At 39.8% G+C, this 19,133-nt stretch overlaps 1 protein-coding gene and 1 long non-coding RNA gene across 3 annotated transcripts in view; one reads left to right on the forward strand and one right to left on the reverse strand.

Annotated features, from left to right (window-relative positions):
* LOC146767703 (uncharacterized) overlaps positions 1 to 8,619 on the reverse strand; it is a 48,404-nt gene extending 39,785 nt beyond the window's left edge. For both annotated transcript variants that reach the window (XR_014955250.1, XR_014955249.1), the window contains exons 1-2: positions 2,661 to 8,619; positions 1,699 to 1,780 (exon numbers count right to left, since the gene is read on the reverse strand). This is a non-coding gene — a long non-coding RNA (uncharacterized LOC146767703). The remainder of the gene's footprint in view (positions 1 to 1,698; positions 1,781 to 2,660) is intronic.
* Positions 8,620 to 8,742: 123 nt separating this feature from the next.
* PDE5A (phosphodiesterase 5A) overlaps positions 8,743 to 19,133 on the forward strand; it is a 59,030-nt gene continuing 48,639 nt past the window's right edge. Inside the window, exon 1 of the mRNA XM_021554931.3 lies at positions 8,743 to 9,034. Coding sequence (XP_021410606.1) covers positions 8,931 to 9,034 — 104 coding nt within the window. The 5' untranslated portion in view covers positions 8,743 to 8,930. The remainder of the gene's footprint in view (positions 9,035 to 19,133) is intronic.

Raw genomic sequence — 19,133 nt, forward strand, 5'->3', positions numbered from 1 at the left:
TATACACTTTCCATTCTAAATAATTCAACCTCTAGCAAGCAATAGAATTACAAGATTACAGGAACACTAAAATTTGTTTTACCTGGTTGCAGTATTAAACTCCATGTATCAATTTAAATGCATATTTAGTCCATAGAAAATCAACATCATTCAACCTCACAAAAAATTCAAAGCGACCAAGAAGATTGATTTGTTTTTGTGTTATATTCTTCCTTTTGAGGGTTTTCATTATGTACAGCTCTGTATTCCCTTACCTCCCCTGAGTACTTTTAAGTAGCAAAACAAGGTCAGACTTTTATTCACACACAGAGATCAAGAATTTAAGAGTCAGCCACTAAGTATTTAGAGGGAAGAGCTGTTATTTGTCTCCTATAAACTAACAAAAATATTTTGCCTAAAACAGAAATGCTGGAAGAATAAATCAATCCACATCTGAAAGACAAAGAGCAGATTAAAAGACGACATAAATGTATCAAAAGAGCTGCTCTGGTCAATTGGCAATGACATGTTTGGTTTCCTTTACACTGAAAGAATCTGTGGTGGCAAATGCTTCCTTGATTTACTTGGGGTTTTCAGGGCCTTAAAGCAGAGAAAAAGATGTGATTTAGGGGGCCTGAAATAGCTGTTTTCCTGTTCATACAGAATGCAACCCTGTCAATACAAGTTTAATCAGCTGTGAGGTTTTTGTTACAAAACCCATAATTCAGCTGTCACAGAAAAAAATGGATGTTGGCAGTTCTAATCAAAAGGCACACACTGCAAATTCTGACAATAGTATAAATTAATCTGATGTCTGTATAAATATACTGAAGTCCAGTGCTGCAATACTTCCTGCCCATGCTTTTACCTGGTAATGTCTCTATACTGGCAGTGTGTAGGCAGCATAAAATTCTCATAAAACCAGAAATTCTTCTACATCACTAAAAAAGGAAAGCAAAATGGCAGAGAGATACTATGCCCCCACACCAAAATCCTGCTTTCCAGTCCATTTTGTAACTCTGTCACCCAGTCTCACATGGAAAGGAGGAAAACAGCAGGGAATATGTATGTGCTCAGTGCAGGATGAACTGAAGAGCCAGGCTGCAGCCTTCAAACACTCAGCTGTCCTCACAGGCTGGCCCATGCTGTGTGACTTTTCATTTCCTCTGGGGTGCTCGTATTACTGTTTGAGCCATGAGAACACCACACAGACTTGCTTCCACATAAACATTTTACTCTGGAAATAAATAAAATTAATTCAATAAGTTCAAATAAAAACTGTTTTTTTTCCAAGATTCTAAAAAGAGACCAAGCCTAGAAGCCAGAAATCAGGAATGTCAGGCACAACTGGTAGCTCACAAGCAGCTGGAAGAAGTTTTAGGCTCATCAAGAGCCTCCTTAATATAGTTCTATATTGGAACACTTTAGCAAGATTATGTGCTTATTTCCATCCTGCTTCCTCCATATTGCTCACTCTTTCTGGCAGCTTTCTTCTCACAGAGTTTGATTCTACCCTACTCTAAAATTTGCAGTGAATGCCTCAAAAGTGGGGTGCCACAGCAGTGAACAGGCAGGGCTGAACCAGCTATTTGTTTTTGGGGCTGAATGGCCAAGGTTCACCTTCACCATAGACTCAGAGCAGCAGATTAGGCAGCCACCAGTGAGGTACATGCTGTTTTCAGATGCTCACATTATCCATTTAGGAGCAAAGGTACGTACCAAATGAAGTCTGCCACATTGTCCTCCTGCCTCTCCCAGGACCTGGCACAAGCTGCCAGAAGTGAGTGTGTAACCTTTGTAGCTGTAGAAAGATAGATTAAAAATCAGCTCCCTGGTGATTCAGAAAACTAAATGTAATACTAAAACCAAGTGACTCATTTGATGTAATTTTAGCTGTGACAGAAACTTTTTCTAGACCCTAAGTGAAATCCCATAAACTTTCTGTTTTGCTATAGCTACCTATAGTACAGTACCAGTGACAACTATTGCTGTCCTCACTGATCTAATGGAAGGACAAAAATTAATAAAAAAGCTCATAAGTGATACAAATGATATTTGGATTCCAACAAAAATGGATTTAATTCATCCCTTGCATTGGTTTTACAGCCTCACATGAAGTATCAGCTATGCTAAAGGCTGCAGAAACACATGGCCATGGAAAGCCCCTGCCTCAGAAACCTAATGGTGTGCAACCTGCCAGTGATGAAATGTAAGTAGCAATTTCAGAAATTGTGATAAGTACCATAATTATTGTGATAAGTACCACATTTATTTCCAAATGTGAAACAAAAAAATTCTCATAAAATTCTCATAAAACATAGAAACTCTTCTACATCACTAACAAAGGAAAGCAAAATGTCAGAGAGATGCTATGTCCCCCCCCAACACAAAATCCTGCTTTTCCGTCCATTTTGCACCTCTGTTACCTAGTCTCACATGGAACCAAATGTGAAAAGCTAGGTACTTAGCACACTTTGGACCCAGTAGCTCTTGCAATACTCACTAATTTCCCAAGAAATACAGCCTCACTTCTCCAGGAAGTCAGGGCGATGCTGACTCCAAGGTAATTGATGGGAGAATCTAAAAATCCATTCCACTGTTTTGTTCTAATAGTTTTCTTCTTTTATTTACAAGAACTAGTTACCAAGTATCAAAAGGTTTTGAAAGCTTCAGGTACTCACATCAGCCAAAGCTTTAAAAAAAAGAGATGAGGAGAAATTAATAGGCACTGTGGGGAAAACCTCTTCATGAGACTGCTGATGATTTGGGATCAGCAATGGTACATTGTGAATACTCTCATTCAGATTCCTTTGGCCAAACAAACATCAATACTGCAGATGCCTTCAGGGATAGGCATGAAAAATGAAGGAGAACATGGAAGGATCCTGAGTACGCCATACCCCTGAAAAAAAAAATCAAATGGGATAGTCAGAAATGGACACATACTCCTGTTTAACAACCTCTTTTCAGTCTGACTGTTCCCATACATTTTCTTCTTGAGTATAATTAAAATCCTATGCAAACCCCTTATATTCATTTAGCAGTGCTGCAGTGAGCCTTAGTTACAAACTAATGACTTACACATTTTTCTTTCACATTGTTCAGAACAGTGAAAATTTAGTGGTTATACCCTTAGGTTATAATATCAATGTTATACATAAATAAACTCTATTCACTGTATTTACTGTTTAATTTTTTGTTGCTCTTTCACAATGAGAGATTAACATTTTCCTTTAATACCAGAATATGTCTGTGCATTCCTAAAATGCCCTTAAAACAGCTTTTATGTCCACTGCATAATACTCTGTATCACTAAAATATTCCTCATGTGACATATTAAAGAAGAAATCATTATGTTTACTACTGAGATTCCAAAACATCAGAACTAAAATAATACATGTACTTTTATATGTGTACAGTTTAACAGGTATGAACCCTAAATCTAAACCCTAAAAAATAAAATTAAAAAGAACCAAACTAAGCAAAACATGTCTTGAAATTCCATATAAGATCCCCAAGACAGAGGAGAAGCAAGCATTGTTCCATTATTTAATAAGGAAATTGCAGATCATTTTGCCTGACATCAACGTCAGGGAAACTGATGAAGAGCCTGGTACAGGAAGAAATCAGTGTACAATGAAAGGATGATAGTACAATTAACGCCAGTGAACACAGAAAATTAGTTTTGTCAGGAATAAAAAAACCTGCCTATTTTCCCATGAGACCATGAATTAGTTTGATAAAGTAAACTCCTGTAAGATTTCATTAGGCCTTTGGCCCACAAGTCTACAGGGTTTTTGATAAGAGCCCCAGCTGTGTATACTATCAGTCTGGTACATACTAAATGGACCCAAATCATACTGGATGATCTGAACAAAAAATATAAAATTATTGATGGAAAAAGCTGCAAATTACAAAAAGTTATAGAGATATAAATAACATGAAGGGCAGACCCTTAATATAGATCAACTAAGAATACTTAGTGAGGTCTGGCCTATATTTTAACAGAAAGAAATCTAAGTTTTCCATTAAAGGAACAAAGATAATCTAATTGAAAAGATAGGAAATTATTTCTGAAAATGAGTTACTGTGAAAATAAAGGAATAGTACTAATAGGCCCAAGCAGACAAAAGTTGAGCAAAGTGTGGGTAAAATTATTCTTATTGCCCAAGGTGGATTAAACCATGACACAGGAGTTGATGCTACTACACCTCTCTGTGGTTTCAAAAAGATCATTACTAGGAGAATGTCCTGAAAAAACAGCTCCAGAAACCCAAGTGTTTTACTGAGAGAAATGATACTCATTTGTGATGATAGGGGGCCTTCAGAAACCCCAGTTGTTAGGTAAACGTGTGAGAAGTTCAACAGAGAATTGTGGTATATGAGTACAGAAACGGGAGAGTGAATGCCCAAATTGCAGTGGTATGTACTTGAAGAAAAATCTCACTAATTTTTCATTTATATCATTTGCCACTGAGTCTCCATTTCCAAATAACTACAGCTAGGAAAACAAGCCCCTTATAATTTTACTCAATAGTATCTCTAAGACTAGGTAGAAACCAAATATTGCAATTCAAAATCACAATTACTAGTAAAAGTACTAGTAAGAGCAACTGCTAATTGATTACTACATAACAGCTAAGAAGTTCTTTAAAAATAAGCTTAGTGTCATTGTAAATGAAGAAAGGGTTTGATGTGCCATTGATAAGGGCCTGGAATGAATCTGCCCTACACATTTCCTACTTACTCTCCACCTCCTAAGAAAAATCCTCCAAACCCTATGCATACATTATCCACCTACATATTTACCTACCTGCATCAAACCACATCACTGCCCAGACTGGTGCCCTTCAGCAAACATGCACTAAGCTTGGCCAAGTACACATTGCAGGACAGGCACAGAATTCAGTTTGATAAATTGGAGATATATTGCAAGCACAGGATGAAATTAAAAATGTTCAAGAGCAAGAAAATACAGTTAAGCAGAGGTAAACATACAGGCAGCAGCTGAGTATATGGCAAGTATATAAAAAAGGGAACAGAGAGTACAGAAGTCAACAATATCAGGCTGTTGCCAAGAAGGCATAAGCAAGGGTGACAGTATTAGCAGGAACAGAGCTTGCAAAAAACCCAAAGTATTCCTTCCACTTCACTGGGATTTGATCTGTGTTCAGATGGATTACTTAATCCTAGCTTGGTGAGACACTTCAGGAATGGGAGAGACAATCTAGGGAATGCCCAAGAGAAAATGATCAGAGGGCTAGAAAACGTGATGTTCAAGGAAGAACTGAAAAATGTAGCACCACTTAGCTTAAAGGAGAGAAGGCTGAGAGAAAGAGGGAGACTTGCTAACAGCTTTCCAACTTATCCTTAGACTTCCAATAGACATCAGAAAAAGTTCAAATTTGAGCATACTGGTAGATTTACATATCAAATGCTAATATGTTAAACTCAAATCCTAACTTACATTTTTCAGGAGATAAAGTTTGACAGTGTTTTCCAGACAAATATGCATTACAAACAGCTTTGAGATGCTGCTGCTTTCCTGACACGAGCAATAATTTTGCCTGGTACTTTGATTGACGCAAATGCTCAGTCACATTTAAATCAAAATAGGAGGAAGCTACTATTTTTCATGGCTTCCTGTAGGACATATGCACTGTTATCCCAGAGGAGAGGGCAGGTTATGCAATTGCTGAGCAGCTCTGGGGAAACATTTCCAGCAATTATTTGGAAAGGACTGAAAGAATAAACTTATATGACATTCTCACCATTTAGTGTTTTCATCACTAAATAACTATTAGATTTTAAATGAATTGGATTTTGGTTACTGTTTTACTCTCCTTATGCAACGGAATGGAAGGGGAATGGAAACTTGCCTCACAAGTATTAGGATTCTTCCACTGCATGTGTGTGAAAGTGCTGGCTAATAAAGAACTGGAATAGTTTCCTCTGCCTTATCATATTCTAGCTTCACTGGCCATATAGTACAGTCCTAAAGTTGATTTAGGAGCCAAAATGGACCAACTGTTTTCCAGATTTAAGAGATGGTAGAAAGACAGCCAATTCCCACTTCATAGCAAAGCTAAATGCTGCTCCAATTCATCTAATGAATAAGTCAGACAAGTTAAAATTGTTGACATCTGAAATGCTATTTTTTCTCTTTTAAAGGGAAATGAAGTAGAATTATATTACTTTCAAATAAATTTAAATAAATATAGAGTTCTTTGAGCATAAATTATAACTAATTATCACACTTTTTCTCTGGTTACTGGTTACGTGCTTCCTTATTTATTCTTACTAATTATCCTGAGTTAGCAGAATTTCTAATTTGTGTGTCTTGAGCACACAGAAAACAACCCAATTTTTTTATCTCCTTACATGATAATATTTGCAAAACATCAGATGAAAGATTTCAGCTAAATAATTTTTCCATCCACTAGCCCTGCAGTAGCACACCCTACTGATGGAAAAGCTTCCTGGCTTTAACACTGAGCTCTCAAGCAGCTTCTAAACTTGAACTAGACATTTTTATTTGTGTGTCATAACTACAAGCTCTTCTCAAGTTTAGAGCTACTCCACATCAGTTCTATCCTCTGAGCTCTGGAAACAAACTGGAAAGCTGGGAAAAAGCTAAGATACACGGAGCTTTTTCAGAGCATTTGGGAAGCCAAGATTATGGAAGACTTTTTCCACTTTGACCATTCATTCTTTGTTATGCTTGGCCTTCATCCCCTCCTGTCACCTTAAAAATGAAAACAACATGTTCATTATTATTCATGGAAATTCATTGGATACGGGGAAGGCATCCCTTTCCCCCCCCCCCCCCCCCCCCCAACTGTTCCATTTTTATTTCTTTTGAGAAAGACTATGCTATTCTTTGCTTGGGTAGAAATCCTTTGAACTGCTACTTTGCCACTGAATTCACCACTGATGATCAGGAAAATAATTTGCCTTGGCTTCACTGATTCTTATCTGCAGGCTAAATATGGGGCCCAGCAGCAGCAGCTGCAGCAGCCACAGGTCCCAGTTCCTTGTGGCACAAAGTACAGGGATGCTGGATGCACCTCAGCTGGCCTGGTATTTAATGTTACATGTTTACAGTGCTCCTTGGTGCAACCTCTGTTCCTGACTTGGGCGTACTGGATGTTACCACAGGATAAATGCTTATTTCTATTAGTGCTACTCCTAATTACATGAAATGAGATGCTATCTATTGCAGCTGACATAATTGCATTGACCATTACCTTGTTATTCTCCTATGAGACAGAGAGAAAATACTATCCTACTTTTTAAATACCAGTAATTAAATTATATATTTGTATTTCTTCTTTCGTAAACAAACTCTTTCTGCCTTTTTACAAAAAAGATATTTCCATGTGTGTTGGTCTTTCTTGTGTTTCCTGTCAAGATCACCTCTGATGAGTCTGCAATTGCTTTTCAAGACTGGATCAGCAGTACCATGATCAATATTCCATGAGACCATTCAGGGAATGACATTTCAGTTACTTATAAAATCTGCATTCTATAATTGTATGTTTTACATACAATTGCTATTATACTTAAGCATTTTAACACAGTGTCATTTTCCAAAACCTCTGCCTCACTTAGGAGTTTTAACTGCCATGTCTACTGTAGCCTCAGAACTCTTTTTCTGAAATGAAATGGTTAATGAAGAAATTTTTGATTTACACATTGGGTTTATTTATTTTTTTTCTAACATACCACTGTTTCCAGGTTTTGGCACTAAACATTTGCTTCATTCATTATGCCATGTTGTCTGTTTATGCAGTTTGCTTGATAATTCTGTATTTCCCTGTTGAAGGATTTGTCTTTGCCTTGAACAGCAGCTTGACTCGTGCTATGTTAACTGGCTTATGCTTTATCTTCACATTTGCTCTCTGGTCACCATGCACAACATTTCCCCTGAGATTCCCTTTACAACAGAGTAATGTTCATGTAAAACCTCCCTTTCTCTGTGCCTCATATTACACACAAACTCTCACAGCCAAAAGACACACGTGTACAAGTCAGCACTACACACAGACGTGACACAAAGAGATGGAAGATAAAACTTTTCCCTTGAGCGAATGGACAGGCTCTGAATCCCTTTGCTGTGAAGTTCCTGCTGCAGCCCCTTCTCAAGCTGCAGAACTCCACCTCACTACATACAGGAGATATATCTCTGTATCAGAAGTCTATATACACCTGAAAGGGGGTTAAGGGCAGAAAATATTTCATACAATAGCTCTCAATTGACTACACAGGAGAATAATTTGCAACACTCTGTAGATTCTCTTCCCCTGAAACATTCTGCTATTTGTTATCTTACCTGCAAAGACACTGCACGTGTGGCAACACAGGAAGCCATAGATATGCATTAGACTTGGTGAAAGGTGTATTGTGAATGCAGAGTATAAATTATTATAAACGTCTGCACGTGTACATCATAGAATGGAACTACAATACATGAAAGTGGTGCTCAGAGTTAACCAAAATCGCAGTCCCAGCTGTCTCATTTTGAGAAAGTAGGAGCTGTGTGTTGAGCATCCTCAAAGCTCGGCTGTGCTTGTTCAGGGTCTAACAGGGATCTAACAGCCGCACTGTAGGCATGAACGACTGTAAAGCCAGGGGTTTAGTACTCCTATCCAGGTTGAGGTCTGTCAGAGATCACACACTGACACCCGACAGCGGAACCCTCCAAAGCGACACTCGATTTGTCAAAAAGACACTTTTTCGAAGCAGGCGGGGCCGCGGTGGAGGTGGAGCCGGCTCTGCCCGCTGCGGGACCGGCAGCCGCGCCGGAGATGCGCTGAGGTGCCGCGGGCCGCGCTTCCTGCAGCCCGCACACCTGGGAGCGGGGCGTGGGCGGGGGTTGGGAGCTCAGGGCACCGCAGCTGTAAAGCGGGCCGGGCCGGGCCGGGCCGGGCCGGCGGCAGAGCGGCGGGAGCATGGAGCGCTGCGCTCCCCCCGCGCCGGAGCAGGAAGCGGTGGAAGCGTGGCTGGACGATCACGGCGACTTCACCCGCTCTTACTTTGTTAGAAAAGCTACGAGGTAAGACTAGAGCGGCGGCGGATCGAGGCAGTTCCTTTTTTACAGGAAAACCTCATTCTTTTCCATTTCACTTTGCTGTCTCCAAAGCAAATAAAAAGCGACTCCCACCCCACCCCCGCCGCCCTCGCTCTCGAAAGAGCAAGAACTGAAACCACCAGGCAGCAGCTCCGTCCGGCTGCCACCGAAGGACACATGCGGCGCTTCCCGGCGGGCTCTCGCCTTCAGCCCCCGGTCCGCGGCCGCTCTGCGGCGGGGAGCGCCCGCCCGACACCGTGACAGCTCAGGGAAGTTGTCCCAGTCCTGGAGCTCCCTGTCCTGGGCTTTTAGTTATTTGTGTTTTCCTCGGTTCAAAACAGACACCGTCAACTTCTCGTGAGTAGCGAGCAACTACGTATTTCCCCGCCCTGCGAAGTAGGTAGAAGCCTCAAAGAGCATCTGATGTCTTTGCGGAGGGCGGGTTATGTCAGTGCTCAGTCATCTCAAAACAAAGGGCTGCTCTTCAAGGGCTTCGTCACCGTGTGAGTTTATCACCTTTTTTGACATGAGGGCAGCTCCCTGAGCGGCGAGGGCCACGGGTTAAGCGCTGATGAGCCGAGCGCGGAGTATTCGAGAGCGGAGCTCCGCCCGAGGAGGGAGGCTCAGGAGCCCGTCCAGTGGGGAGAGCGCCTCTGGGACGCTGCGCCTTCCCCCGGGAGGGAGGCGAGGGCGCAGCCCGGGCAGGGCTGCGGGCAGGGAGGGATCGCTGCCCGGATGAGCGGGGTGCAGCCCGGGCAGGGCGGCGGGCAGGGAGGGATCGCTGCCGGCAGGGGGCGGCGCGGGGCCGGCGGGCGCCGCCGCTGCTCAGGGGCGGCCGCTCCGCGCTCGCCCCTTCTCGGTGCCGGTTCTTGCGAAGAACCCAATGTGAGGACCTGAAGAGCTCGTCTGGGCGTTTTCCCCCCCTTGGCTTGACATGCTGCCCTTTGGAGATAAAACGAGGTATTTGCTCACTGTTGTCACACACTTCAACAGCGCGACTTCAAGTTGACTTGGAGTAAATTCGGCTATTTTTAGAAGTGGAGTCGGGTTTCCATTTTGAATATTTTCCGATAAACAAAGCCGTGGGGATGCAGAGCCCGGGCGATCTGCAGCTCCCACGGTATATCTTAACAGGAGCTCGGGTTAGTAAGTCCTGCGGTTGGCTCCTCGGACACGGCGTCTCCGCGGGCTCGCTGCGCTCCCGAGCCGCTCGCACCATCTGCTCACTGCTAATGATTTGCTTCTTCCCCGAGTCACTTGGTGGGGATGGATGCGTTCTGAATGAGATTTTGCTGCTGCTGCTCCTCTCTGCATGGGATGGGGCGGTAAGAAGAGAAATCCCCATTAATAATTGACTCGCAGAGAGCTAGAAAGCTTCAGGGGTCACCTGCTTGCTTGTGACCATCTGTCAGGCAGCCCTCTTTCTTCTGCTGCTGCTTCTTTAGGTTTATTTAACAGGGAAAAAAGTCCTTTAAAATGTGTTTTAAATGTTGATTTTTTTCTAAGGCGGTACATAGGTGCAGGTTGCATAGATGGAAGTCGTTAACCTTGATGCTCTCCAGAACACCAGTGCGTGGTGTGGCACTGAAGGGCAGCTTGTTTGCCCAGGAAATAGGGTGCTAGCAGCTTTGAGAAGTAGCATTTTCCTAGTTCAGCCTATCACACTTCCTTTGGAAACTGGATGTACGATTGAACAAATAGGAATGCTAATTAATAGTAACCACTGTGTCAGATTTGTTTTCCGCATGGGCAGGATGGGTTAGCTTTTTCTTTTTTTTTTTTTTTTTTTTTTTCCACTCTGAGGCACAGTTTTGAGTTTGTGCCGTTCTGAAAGAGGCAGTACTTCAGAAAATGCAATTCAGTCGAGTCTCCGCGATGGCAATGCCTCTGCAGTTAGAGAGGGGTTTGTAGAAATACTATGGGCTTTTGAGCCCTGGCTTTGCAACAATTCTGTGATGTTTCTGAAATGACGGGAATATTACAATTATCCCAAAGCTCTCTTCTCTGCTGTCTTGCATGGAATTTTCTTTGTCCTTATTGTATAATAGAAAGCTATATATAAGGAATACCTCTGCTATATGTAAGTTTGTATTTGAAAAGACAAATTACTTCGCTGTATATTGGTTCAAAGATGATAACATGTAGAGGTGAGTGGTTTGAAAGAACAGCTGTACTTTTTAAAGAGGTTTAGCATTCCACTTGGTAGTGTTATTTAGGGCTTGAAAAGAGAAAATCCTAGCGTCTAATACTGTGCTTTGTTTTAGCTGAATCTTTGCAGAGCAGCAAATATTGAACAAAGACTATGCTGTTAATGTTTTGCTACTTAGCATTGTATTTAGTCTCTCAAGTAAAGCAGGGTTCCCTGAGCTAGTTTCAACACTTTTCTGATTGTAATTTACTGCTTCTCTTTTTTGTTTTGTTTCATAATATGCCAAAGTTCTCACAGGTCCTAGAAGCAGAAGATGGTTAGTTAATCTGGTATTTTGCAGAACACAGAGACATATTCAGCTGCACATTGTGAGGCACAATTGCTAATGGATAAAGATAGGTTGTGTATCCATTTCACAAATATTTCTACATAGGAAAAGATCACTAGCTCCATCATTTATGGCTGCATAATACAATCTGTTTCCACTCACATTAATGAGCTTTGAATTAGAACCTAATTTAGCAATTTTATAATGAGTGTTGAATAGTTAATATATTTCTTCTGCAGTTAATTAATTCCCACAGTGTTTTATATGGTAGTTCTGTTGGTAATTTCCAGACACAAAGAAGTTTTAATTAGGTGTCAAAACAATACTTAGAAGATATATGCTTTGTGATTTTTTTAAAGTATGGGGTTAGGATTATCATCTCATATAATTAAGTAGTTGCCTCCTGACCCAGTTTGAATAGGGCAGTGATATTAGTATCTGTTGTTGTGGTTTGAATAAAAGTTGTATTTTCTGGGGAGGTGGCACTTTAAAAGAAGTTTCTTTATATTCACAGTTCGTTCATAAAGTGGCAACTGTTGGAGTCACTGTGCTCCCCCAGTCCATGTTCTGTGTTCTTAGGGAGAAGGGCTGCATGTTGTCAGCTTAACAAGTGTGCACCTGTGTTCCTCCCTCTCCTCCAATGTGTTGCAGAAGATGAGCACATTCTAAGAGCTTATACCTTGTGTTTTGATCTGGAATGCCTCAGGGTTGGCAGTGTCTGCAGTAAGGCCACAGTAAGGCTGGCCTTCTTCCAGGCTGGGCTGGCTTTATGGATATTCTCTGATAAAATTGCATTGATTGACTTCCACGTGAGCGTGAGGCTACCATCCTACAAGCGTGTAATCCGGGTGAATAGCTTTGAGTCCTCTCTCCACTGAGTAGGTGAACTGGGATCCCATGAGTAGGAAGGTATGGAATCAGATATTTATTGCTTTATTTTGTACCAGGGAGGTGAGTGGCATATGGAAGCAATATACATAGCTGTTATCTGTGAGGTGCTGTTCCAGGATGATCAAAGTGCAGCACAACAAAGGGGAAGTGTCACCGGCACACTTGGGGACACGATGAATTTGGTTCACTCACTGAGGCTGTGCTGGCTGACAAAACTTCTGGCTGGAGAGTTTGCTACTGCACACGAAAGGGCCAAGAGTTTTTAAATGCCTCACTCCTATGAAGCATTTTTTATTTTCCCCCAGGTCTACTTGTTATTTTTCCCTTCCCAAAGTTTTAGAATTGCCTATCATATTCTGGCTTCACAGAAACATTTTCAAGTAAGGTGATTCTGCTTTGTTGCTGCAACTATGGTCATTCTAACTAGATGCTATAAAGACATAATCTGCTGGGGTTTGGGGGTCACATTTATGGATAAATTCATTAGCCTTTTGTCTTCCTGAAGTTTTATCTTTTTACATTCCTTTAAAAAACCAGTGAATGTATTGCCATGCTCTAACATCACACTTATTTCAACCCGCTATGGAATATTTCTGTACTTCTGACTTCCTGTTTGTCCCTGTTTTAAAAATATGGGAGTGATTCTTAATGCTCTTTGCACTCAGAAGCAGCAGGCTGCCAAAACAACCAAAGTAAAATTTCTCTACTCAATTTGAAGTAACCATATTCTTACCAGGCAGCTTTTATCTGATTCCCTAAATGTAAGGTGTGATGAAGGCAAATTATTGACCCAAATCCTATATGCCCTTCAGTGGAAATAAGATTATTTTGTTATAAATACATCTTGACTTATTATCAGGTTTGAGAAATATTTACAAATGAATTAAGGTGGGGCTGTATATGGAAAAATAAATGTTCTTAACAGTATGGTACTTCACAGTGCTTCACTGAGGATTCCAGAACTGGTGATAACTGGGAAACTGCTAAAATTCAGCTATTGTATTACTTGAATTTATCAGTTACATTTATTACTTGGAGAAAACTCAAGCACAGTTGTTTGGGACATTTTTTTTCTTCTTGATGGCTGGTGGACGATCAATTTATAATGGGCTGCCTGCAGTACTACATTAGTCAGGATATTTGCCTTCTAGTCTCTGTCTAGAGGGCTTTTTAAAATGTCTTTCAGTCTGAGCCAGCTATCTGAAGTTGAATTTCCTAAATGTGTCATATGCATTCTCTGCATTGGTAATGCGTGTGCTATTTTTTTTGTAATTGAATGAAAATTCTGATTTTCAAAGACAAAGCTATTGGAGGTTTTCTGCACAGAAAAGTGCTTTGGCCTGTGTTTTTCTTTAAAAGGTGTTGCATACCAAAAAAAGTTATAATCCTGAAAAAGCACAGGTATGAACCATAGACACTCCTAACATGAGTTTGGTGAGTAAACAGTGGCTTTGAACTTCCATGATTGAAGGACCCCAGTAGCACAGAATCCTGTGCAGGTAGTTGGGATATGCTGAAAGGGGACTGGCTTTTCTAAGTTACCCAATGTAAAGCATTTACAAGAGAGCTGCAGACCCACTGATTCTTGGGACCATGGCTTGAAACCCACAGGAAGCAGTAGTGTTAATGCAGGGGATCAGAATATTTTTTCCCACTTACTTGGTTTTATTGGATGTTTACCAAGCTTTTCTGAGAACTAAATACAGGAAAAAAAAATCAATTTCTGTGTGACTCTTGCAAAGTTTTCTTGTTGGTATAATGATGTTCATAGTTATCCCACTTATAAATAATGTATCCATATCCTTCCTTATGCCTTTCATGATAACAGCAAAGCTTTAAGATGATCCCAAAATATTTTTAACTACTGATTCAAAAAGCATTCAGGAAGCTGAGGAATGTTACTCGTATTCATCAAGTTGCAAATGTGATTGACTACTTCTGGCATTTGTTGTTGGAAATAAAGCGAGGTGAGTGCTGGAGTATTTTGAAAGCAATCTCTAAAACAGCAATTACTGTAGACTGAAGAAACTGTCATTTGAGAAGTGATAAGAAACCATTTACTAGCAATTTACATCTTAAATTACCCCAAAGCTCTAAACTGAACTCCTACACAGAATCTTTGGTATGGAGATGAACTAGTCAGCAGAAACTGTGAGGAGCTACAAGGAGAATGTGCTTTCATTCAGTTCCACTTGCCCTATTCGATAAAGAAACAAACGGGTGTGCAGAATACATTAATTAAAAGACACTGGTAAACCTTAGAGGATGGGTAGAAAATAAGATGGGGCAAACAACCCTGGCAGTTAACATCCCCTTTTTGCCTCCTTCTGTTTCAGGCTGACTATTATCATATTACAGTACTTTTGATTTTTTGATCTCTGCAGGAGACTCGAGAAACTTCAACACCTTTCTCTGATTTCTAAGTTACAGAGAATCACTGAGGTTCTGGTTTGGGTATTTTATGAAGAATCCTCATGTGTGGAGGATATAGGCAGTACATTCTTGACTTGAACTAATATGCTACCATCTACTTCAATTTTCGCTATTAAATCATTTTGGTTTTGTCATGGAAAAATATGGTTAATAAAAGCACAGTATTGAAGTATTTTTTTCCTTACTGGAAAAGAAAGATAAGTTGATATTGAATACTTCTTCATTTATATGATTGACTTGAAGAAAACTGTATTTTTAAAAGGTCATTAAATACAAAAGGAGCTATTTGTAAAATGCCAGAAAAGAAGCCCTACTCAATTAGCCGTCATGGATAACACAGTGGTTGTAATTTCACATTGAGTCTGGCACTGAATATATCGCTACAAAATTTGCTTAGTAAAGGATATATATTTTCCCACGTACTTGTGCATTATGGATAACTCACCCCAGCAGAGAGAGCCATCCCAGAGCCTCTGCTCCACTTCAATTATACCTAACCTCTGGTTTACCAATTCAGGTGGAAATGAAATGAAGTAGTGCTGAAGATCTACATGTGTTCTCCAAGCTCATGTGAATTTAACTCTTAATCCATTTTTCATTTAAATTACTGGTATTGTCCTACTGCTTTCCTAACAAAACCATTTGGTACCTAGTTATTTTTAATTTTTTCTTTTTTTTTGGGCTTGGAGAAAGAAGCAAACATAGGGAGGAGAAATAAAGGTCAGGTTTTAGAATTTTAACTTTAATCCCTGAGGCTTTATTCTGTCTTTCTTTATAGTGCAACTAGAATGTCTCCTCTGTGGAAGAAAGCTTTCTTGTAAAAAGTTAATTGAAGTTAGGTCATTAAAGAAAACTTTAAAATAGGCAAGAATAGCCTGTCAGTGTTAGTTTTCCAATTTGAATACTTTTGCTAGAAATAATAACACAATCTCTACCCTCTATTTTTTAAAAAAATGAGCATTCAGACAAGATGAAAATTTCATCATTCTAAAAAGTTATTTCAGTCTCTCATGAGCATGGTTTGAATCAAGAATTAATGTTCTAAATTAAGAACTGTATCCAAACAGAAGTCATTTGTGCCAATTGAAATATTTAAAGCTAAATGTATGCTAATATATTTAACAGAGTTGTGCTAAAAAACTGGCACTGACATAGTTCATATTCCGGAACTGCTTGCCTACCACTGTGAGAAATGGCATCTCCACTAACTATAATTGGGAAGGGTTTAAGGAAAAACACCTAGTGTTTTGTCAATCTACTCTTTTAGTCAGTTTGAAAACACTTCTTTTACAGTCAGTTTACTGATTCCATCTAATGAGGCCTTATACAGTTTATTTAAATCTTTCCATTGCTAGAAAAGAGACAAAGGCACTTAGAATGTAATTGTGAAATAGGAAATACTAGAAAGAAAATGGGAAGGCAACTATAACATCCAAATGGCTTTGCATTTCAAACTCCTTTGCTACAACCGAATAGTTTTGGAGTTTTTGCTAATGCTTTACATTATTTCTGTGTCTAAATGATGTCAAGATGCTGGAGAGAAATTTGAAGACATCTAGTGGTTATTTTATGGAAGGCAATTGAGAAAACAGCTATGAAGTTTAGTCTAAAATATTATTGATTTCAGCATTGTCCGGATTAGGCTAGAGGAATTCAGACACTTGAAAGTTGGCATTTTCTAGTAGGCAAGTTTGTAATTCCTCTCCTCAAGTGTGTTACCAATAACTGCTGCTTTGAATGAAAAATTAGCAGAACAGTCCACACAGCTACTAAAACATCATGTGTTGTATATACAAGTGGTTTGTGAGTGACAGAGAAAACAGGGAATTTTTTGCCGCTTAACTGAAAACTACTTTTCGCTATGTTCTGTTATGGAACTGCAAGTGTTACACTATCTTTGTGCAAGGCAAGGAACACACAGCTTTTATTGTCATTGTTGCATCTCTGTGTTACCTTTGCATTCTGTTTTTTGTACATTTTCTCCGACGGTGCCAAGCAGTTGTGCTGAATGGTCACATTGAGTTATTACATAGGCTATATGTAAGCAAGACAATCACAACCTGGCTGTTAAACACCTTCACTGTGCTGGGTTGTTGTTTTTTTGGTGTGGTTTTTTTTTTTTTTTTTAATAAGTCTGTTGTGATTACTTTGAAGATAATCACAACAAAGCAAAGATGGGTACAATAAATTATTTAATATTCCCAGGCTATGAGTAGCATAGTGATTAGTGCTGTGTCAGTATGGTTTAATGTATATGGCACAAGAAATACAGCAAAGTTCTCTTCAGCTCCACACATGCCCTCCTGCATGACCTGGCTCAAGACTGTTGCTTCCTTGTGCCTGTATTTTTTCAACCATTGATTTTTTTGTTTTTATTGCCTATTAATACTGAAAACCTCTTGCTCTAGGGACAGGTTTACTTTCTGTGCATCATTTAACAAATTGGGGCCAAAGTCTTAATTCCTCTGAAGCTTGCAGGGTCTCATGTACTGCAGATTGTGTTCTTGTATGTAAGCAGTGATAGAGGGGAGGATTCCACAGTGTTTTTTTCTTTTTTTTTTCTTCTTCAGTGTTTTGCCTACAATTGCATTTTTATCCCCTTCTTAGCACAATCACTTCAAAATTTCTCTCCAGTTTTGTCATCTGCTGATGAAGTCACCAGCCAAATTCAGCAGTCACTATTGTAATTTTTCATAGTGAATAGTAACTTCATATTCTACTATTCCTGTTTATGAGCTCTGGGATAAATTACATCTTTCTTGAGTGAAGGTTTATATTAAAGGATCATAGTGCAGTAAGGGATGCATCTTGGTTGTGAGGCATTATGGGTCCTGTAGCTCTTCAACTCACAGTGATTGCCATGGTGGGATAAGAGATACTGCACTGAGTTTAACTGTCTGCATGGATCACTGTGGATTGGTATCTGCTCTTGCAACTTCTAAACAACAGCCCGGGTCTTGTCCTTACAATCAGCTCTTGACAATGCCAATGCTTACTGAAGACTGCTCACATGCATAGTCCCAAGTGTTGGTTTCTTCCTGCAGTCCTTTCAAATGACACCTTAATTGTACATGGCACTCGTTGCTAATTTCCAGGACCCTCACTCATGGCTTAGGACTTGTTTGGTGTTGGATATCTGCTGAGCTAATTCTGTGCTGTGAGAGTACTTGTGTTAGTCATAATACCCTTCTTGTCATGCATTGTTAAATAGGACTGAATGTCAACAAGCGGACATGTGTCAAGATACCGAGAGATTTTAAATAGAGTTAGAATACGTCAGCTCATGCAAAATGCTGGTTCTTCCACCCGTGTGTGTAACTGGGTGAGTAAAAGGAGCTAAATAGTTTCCTTGTTAGAAGAGGCATTTGGGAAAGGTCACTGAACACTGTTCTTTTTCCAGTTGAATTTGAATGGCTTTCCTGTTGCCCAAAGTAAAATGCTTAAAAGGCTTGAAGCTGAAAACCATGCTATAACCAGTTTAGTTAAGGATTTGTTTTTGCTGTTAATCTAAAGAGCTTCCTGAGAATCATGCACTATGTTGGCAAATTATTGAGCCATCACCCAGTAGAAATTAAAGGACAGGAATATGTTACTCATAATTATTCAGCTCCACATATAGTTCTGTTCAATGTTTAAGTGCTTCATAAACAGTGCTGATACCCAACAAGTAGTTCAGTTCTTGTTAAACATAATTCCTTTCATGTGAAAGGTTTTACAGCTGTGTTCCACATCTTTCAATAACCTCCATAAGAAATGGAGGTTATTTTACTCAGTAAAAAGACAAGGGGGTAAAAAATTAATGACCTCATGGCCACAGTTTGAGAACAGGTATTAGCATTCAGAGTACATTGTTCTTACTGATTGCTATTGCTACACCATTAAGGCCTGGGGAAATCATAACACAACACTGTAGAATAAATAAAATGACAGGTTTCTACTGATAAATCAAATTTCTGCTGTAGTTTTTTCTTTATGCATGAAAAGTAATAGATTCTTTCTCTGCCTTGCATCTTGTATCAACACATCCACATATGTAAATTCAGTGTAAGTCAGGAGAAGGGAAAAGGATAGCTTTTTATATTCTCCTTTCCTCAGGAGTAAGTAGGCAGTGAATCAGATTGCTCTGCAATTTGATGTTGCCCAACGACAGCACAGGTTCATTTCCAAACGTGCCTTCAAATATGTGCATTTGCAATTACATGGCTTCTGAGCCTCATCAGTTGTTGGAGAACACCCTCTATCTGGTACTATATCATTACTGCTACTTTTCAGTCTTACCTTCC

This window comes from Lonchura striata, chromosome 4 (genome assembly GCF_050655825.1).
Source record: "Lonchura striata isolate lonStrDom1 chromosome 4, ASM5065582v1, whole genome shotgun sequence".
Taxonomy (NCBI): domain Eukaryota; kingdom Metazoa; phylum Chordata; class Aves; order Passeriformes; family Estrildidae; genus Lonchura; species Lonchura striata.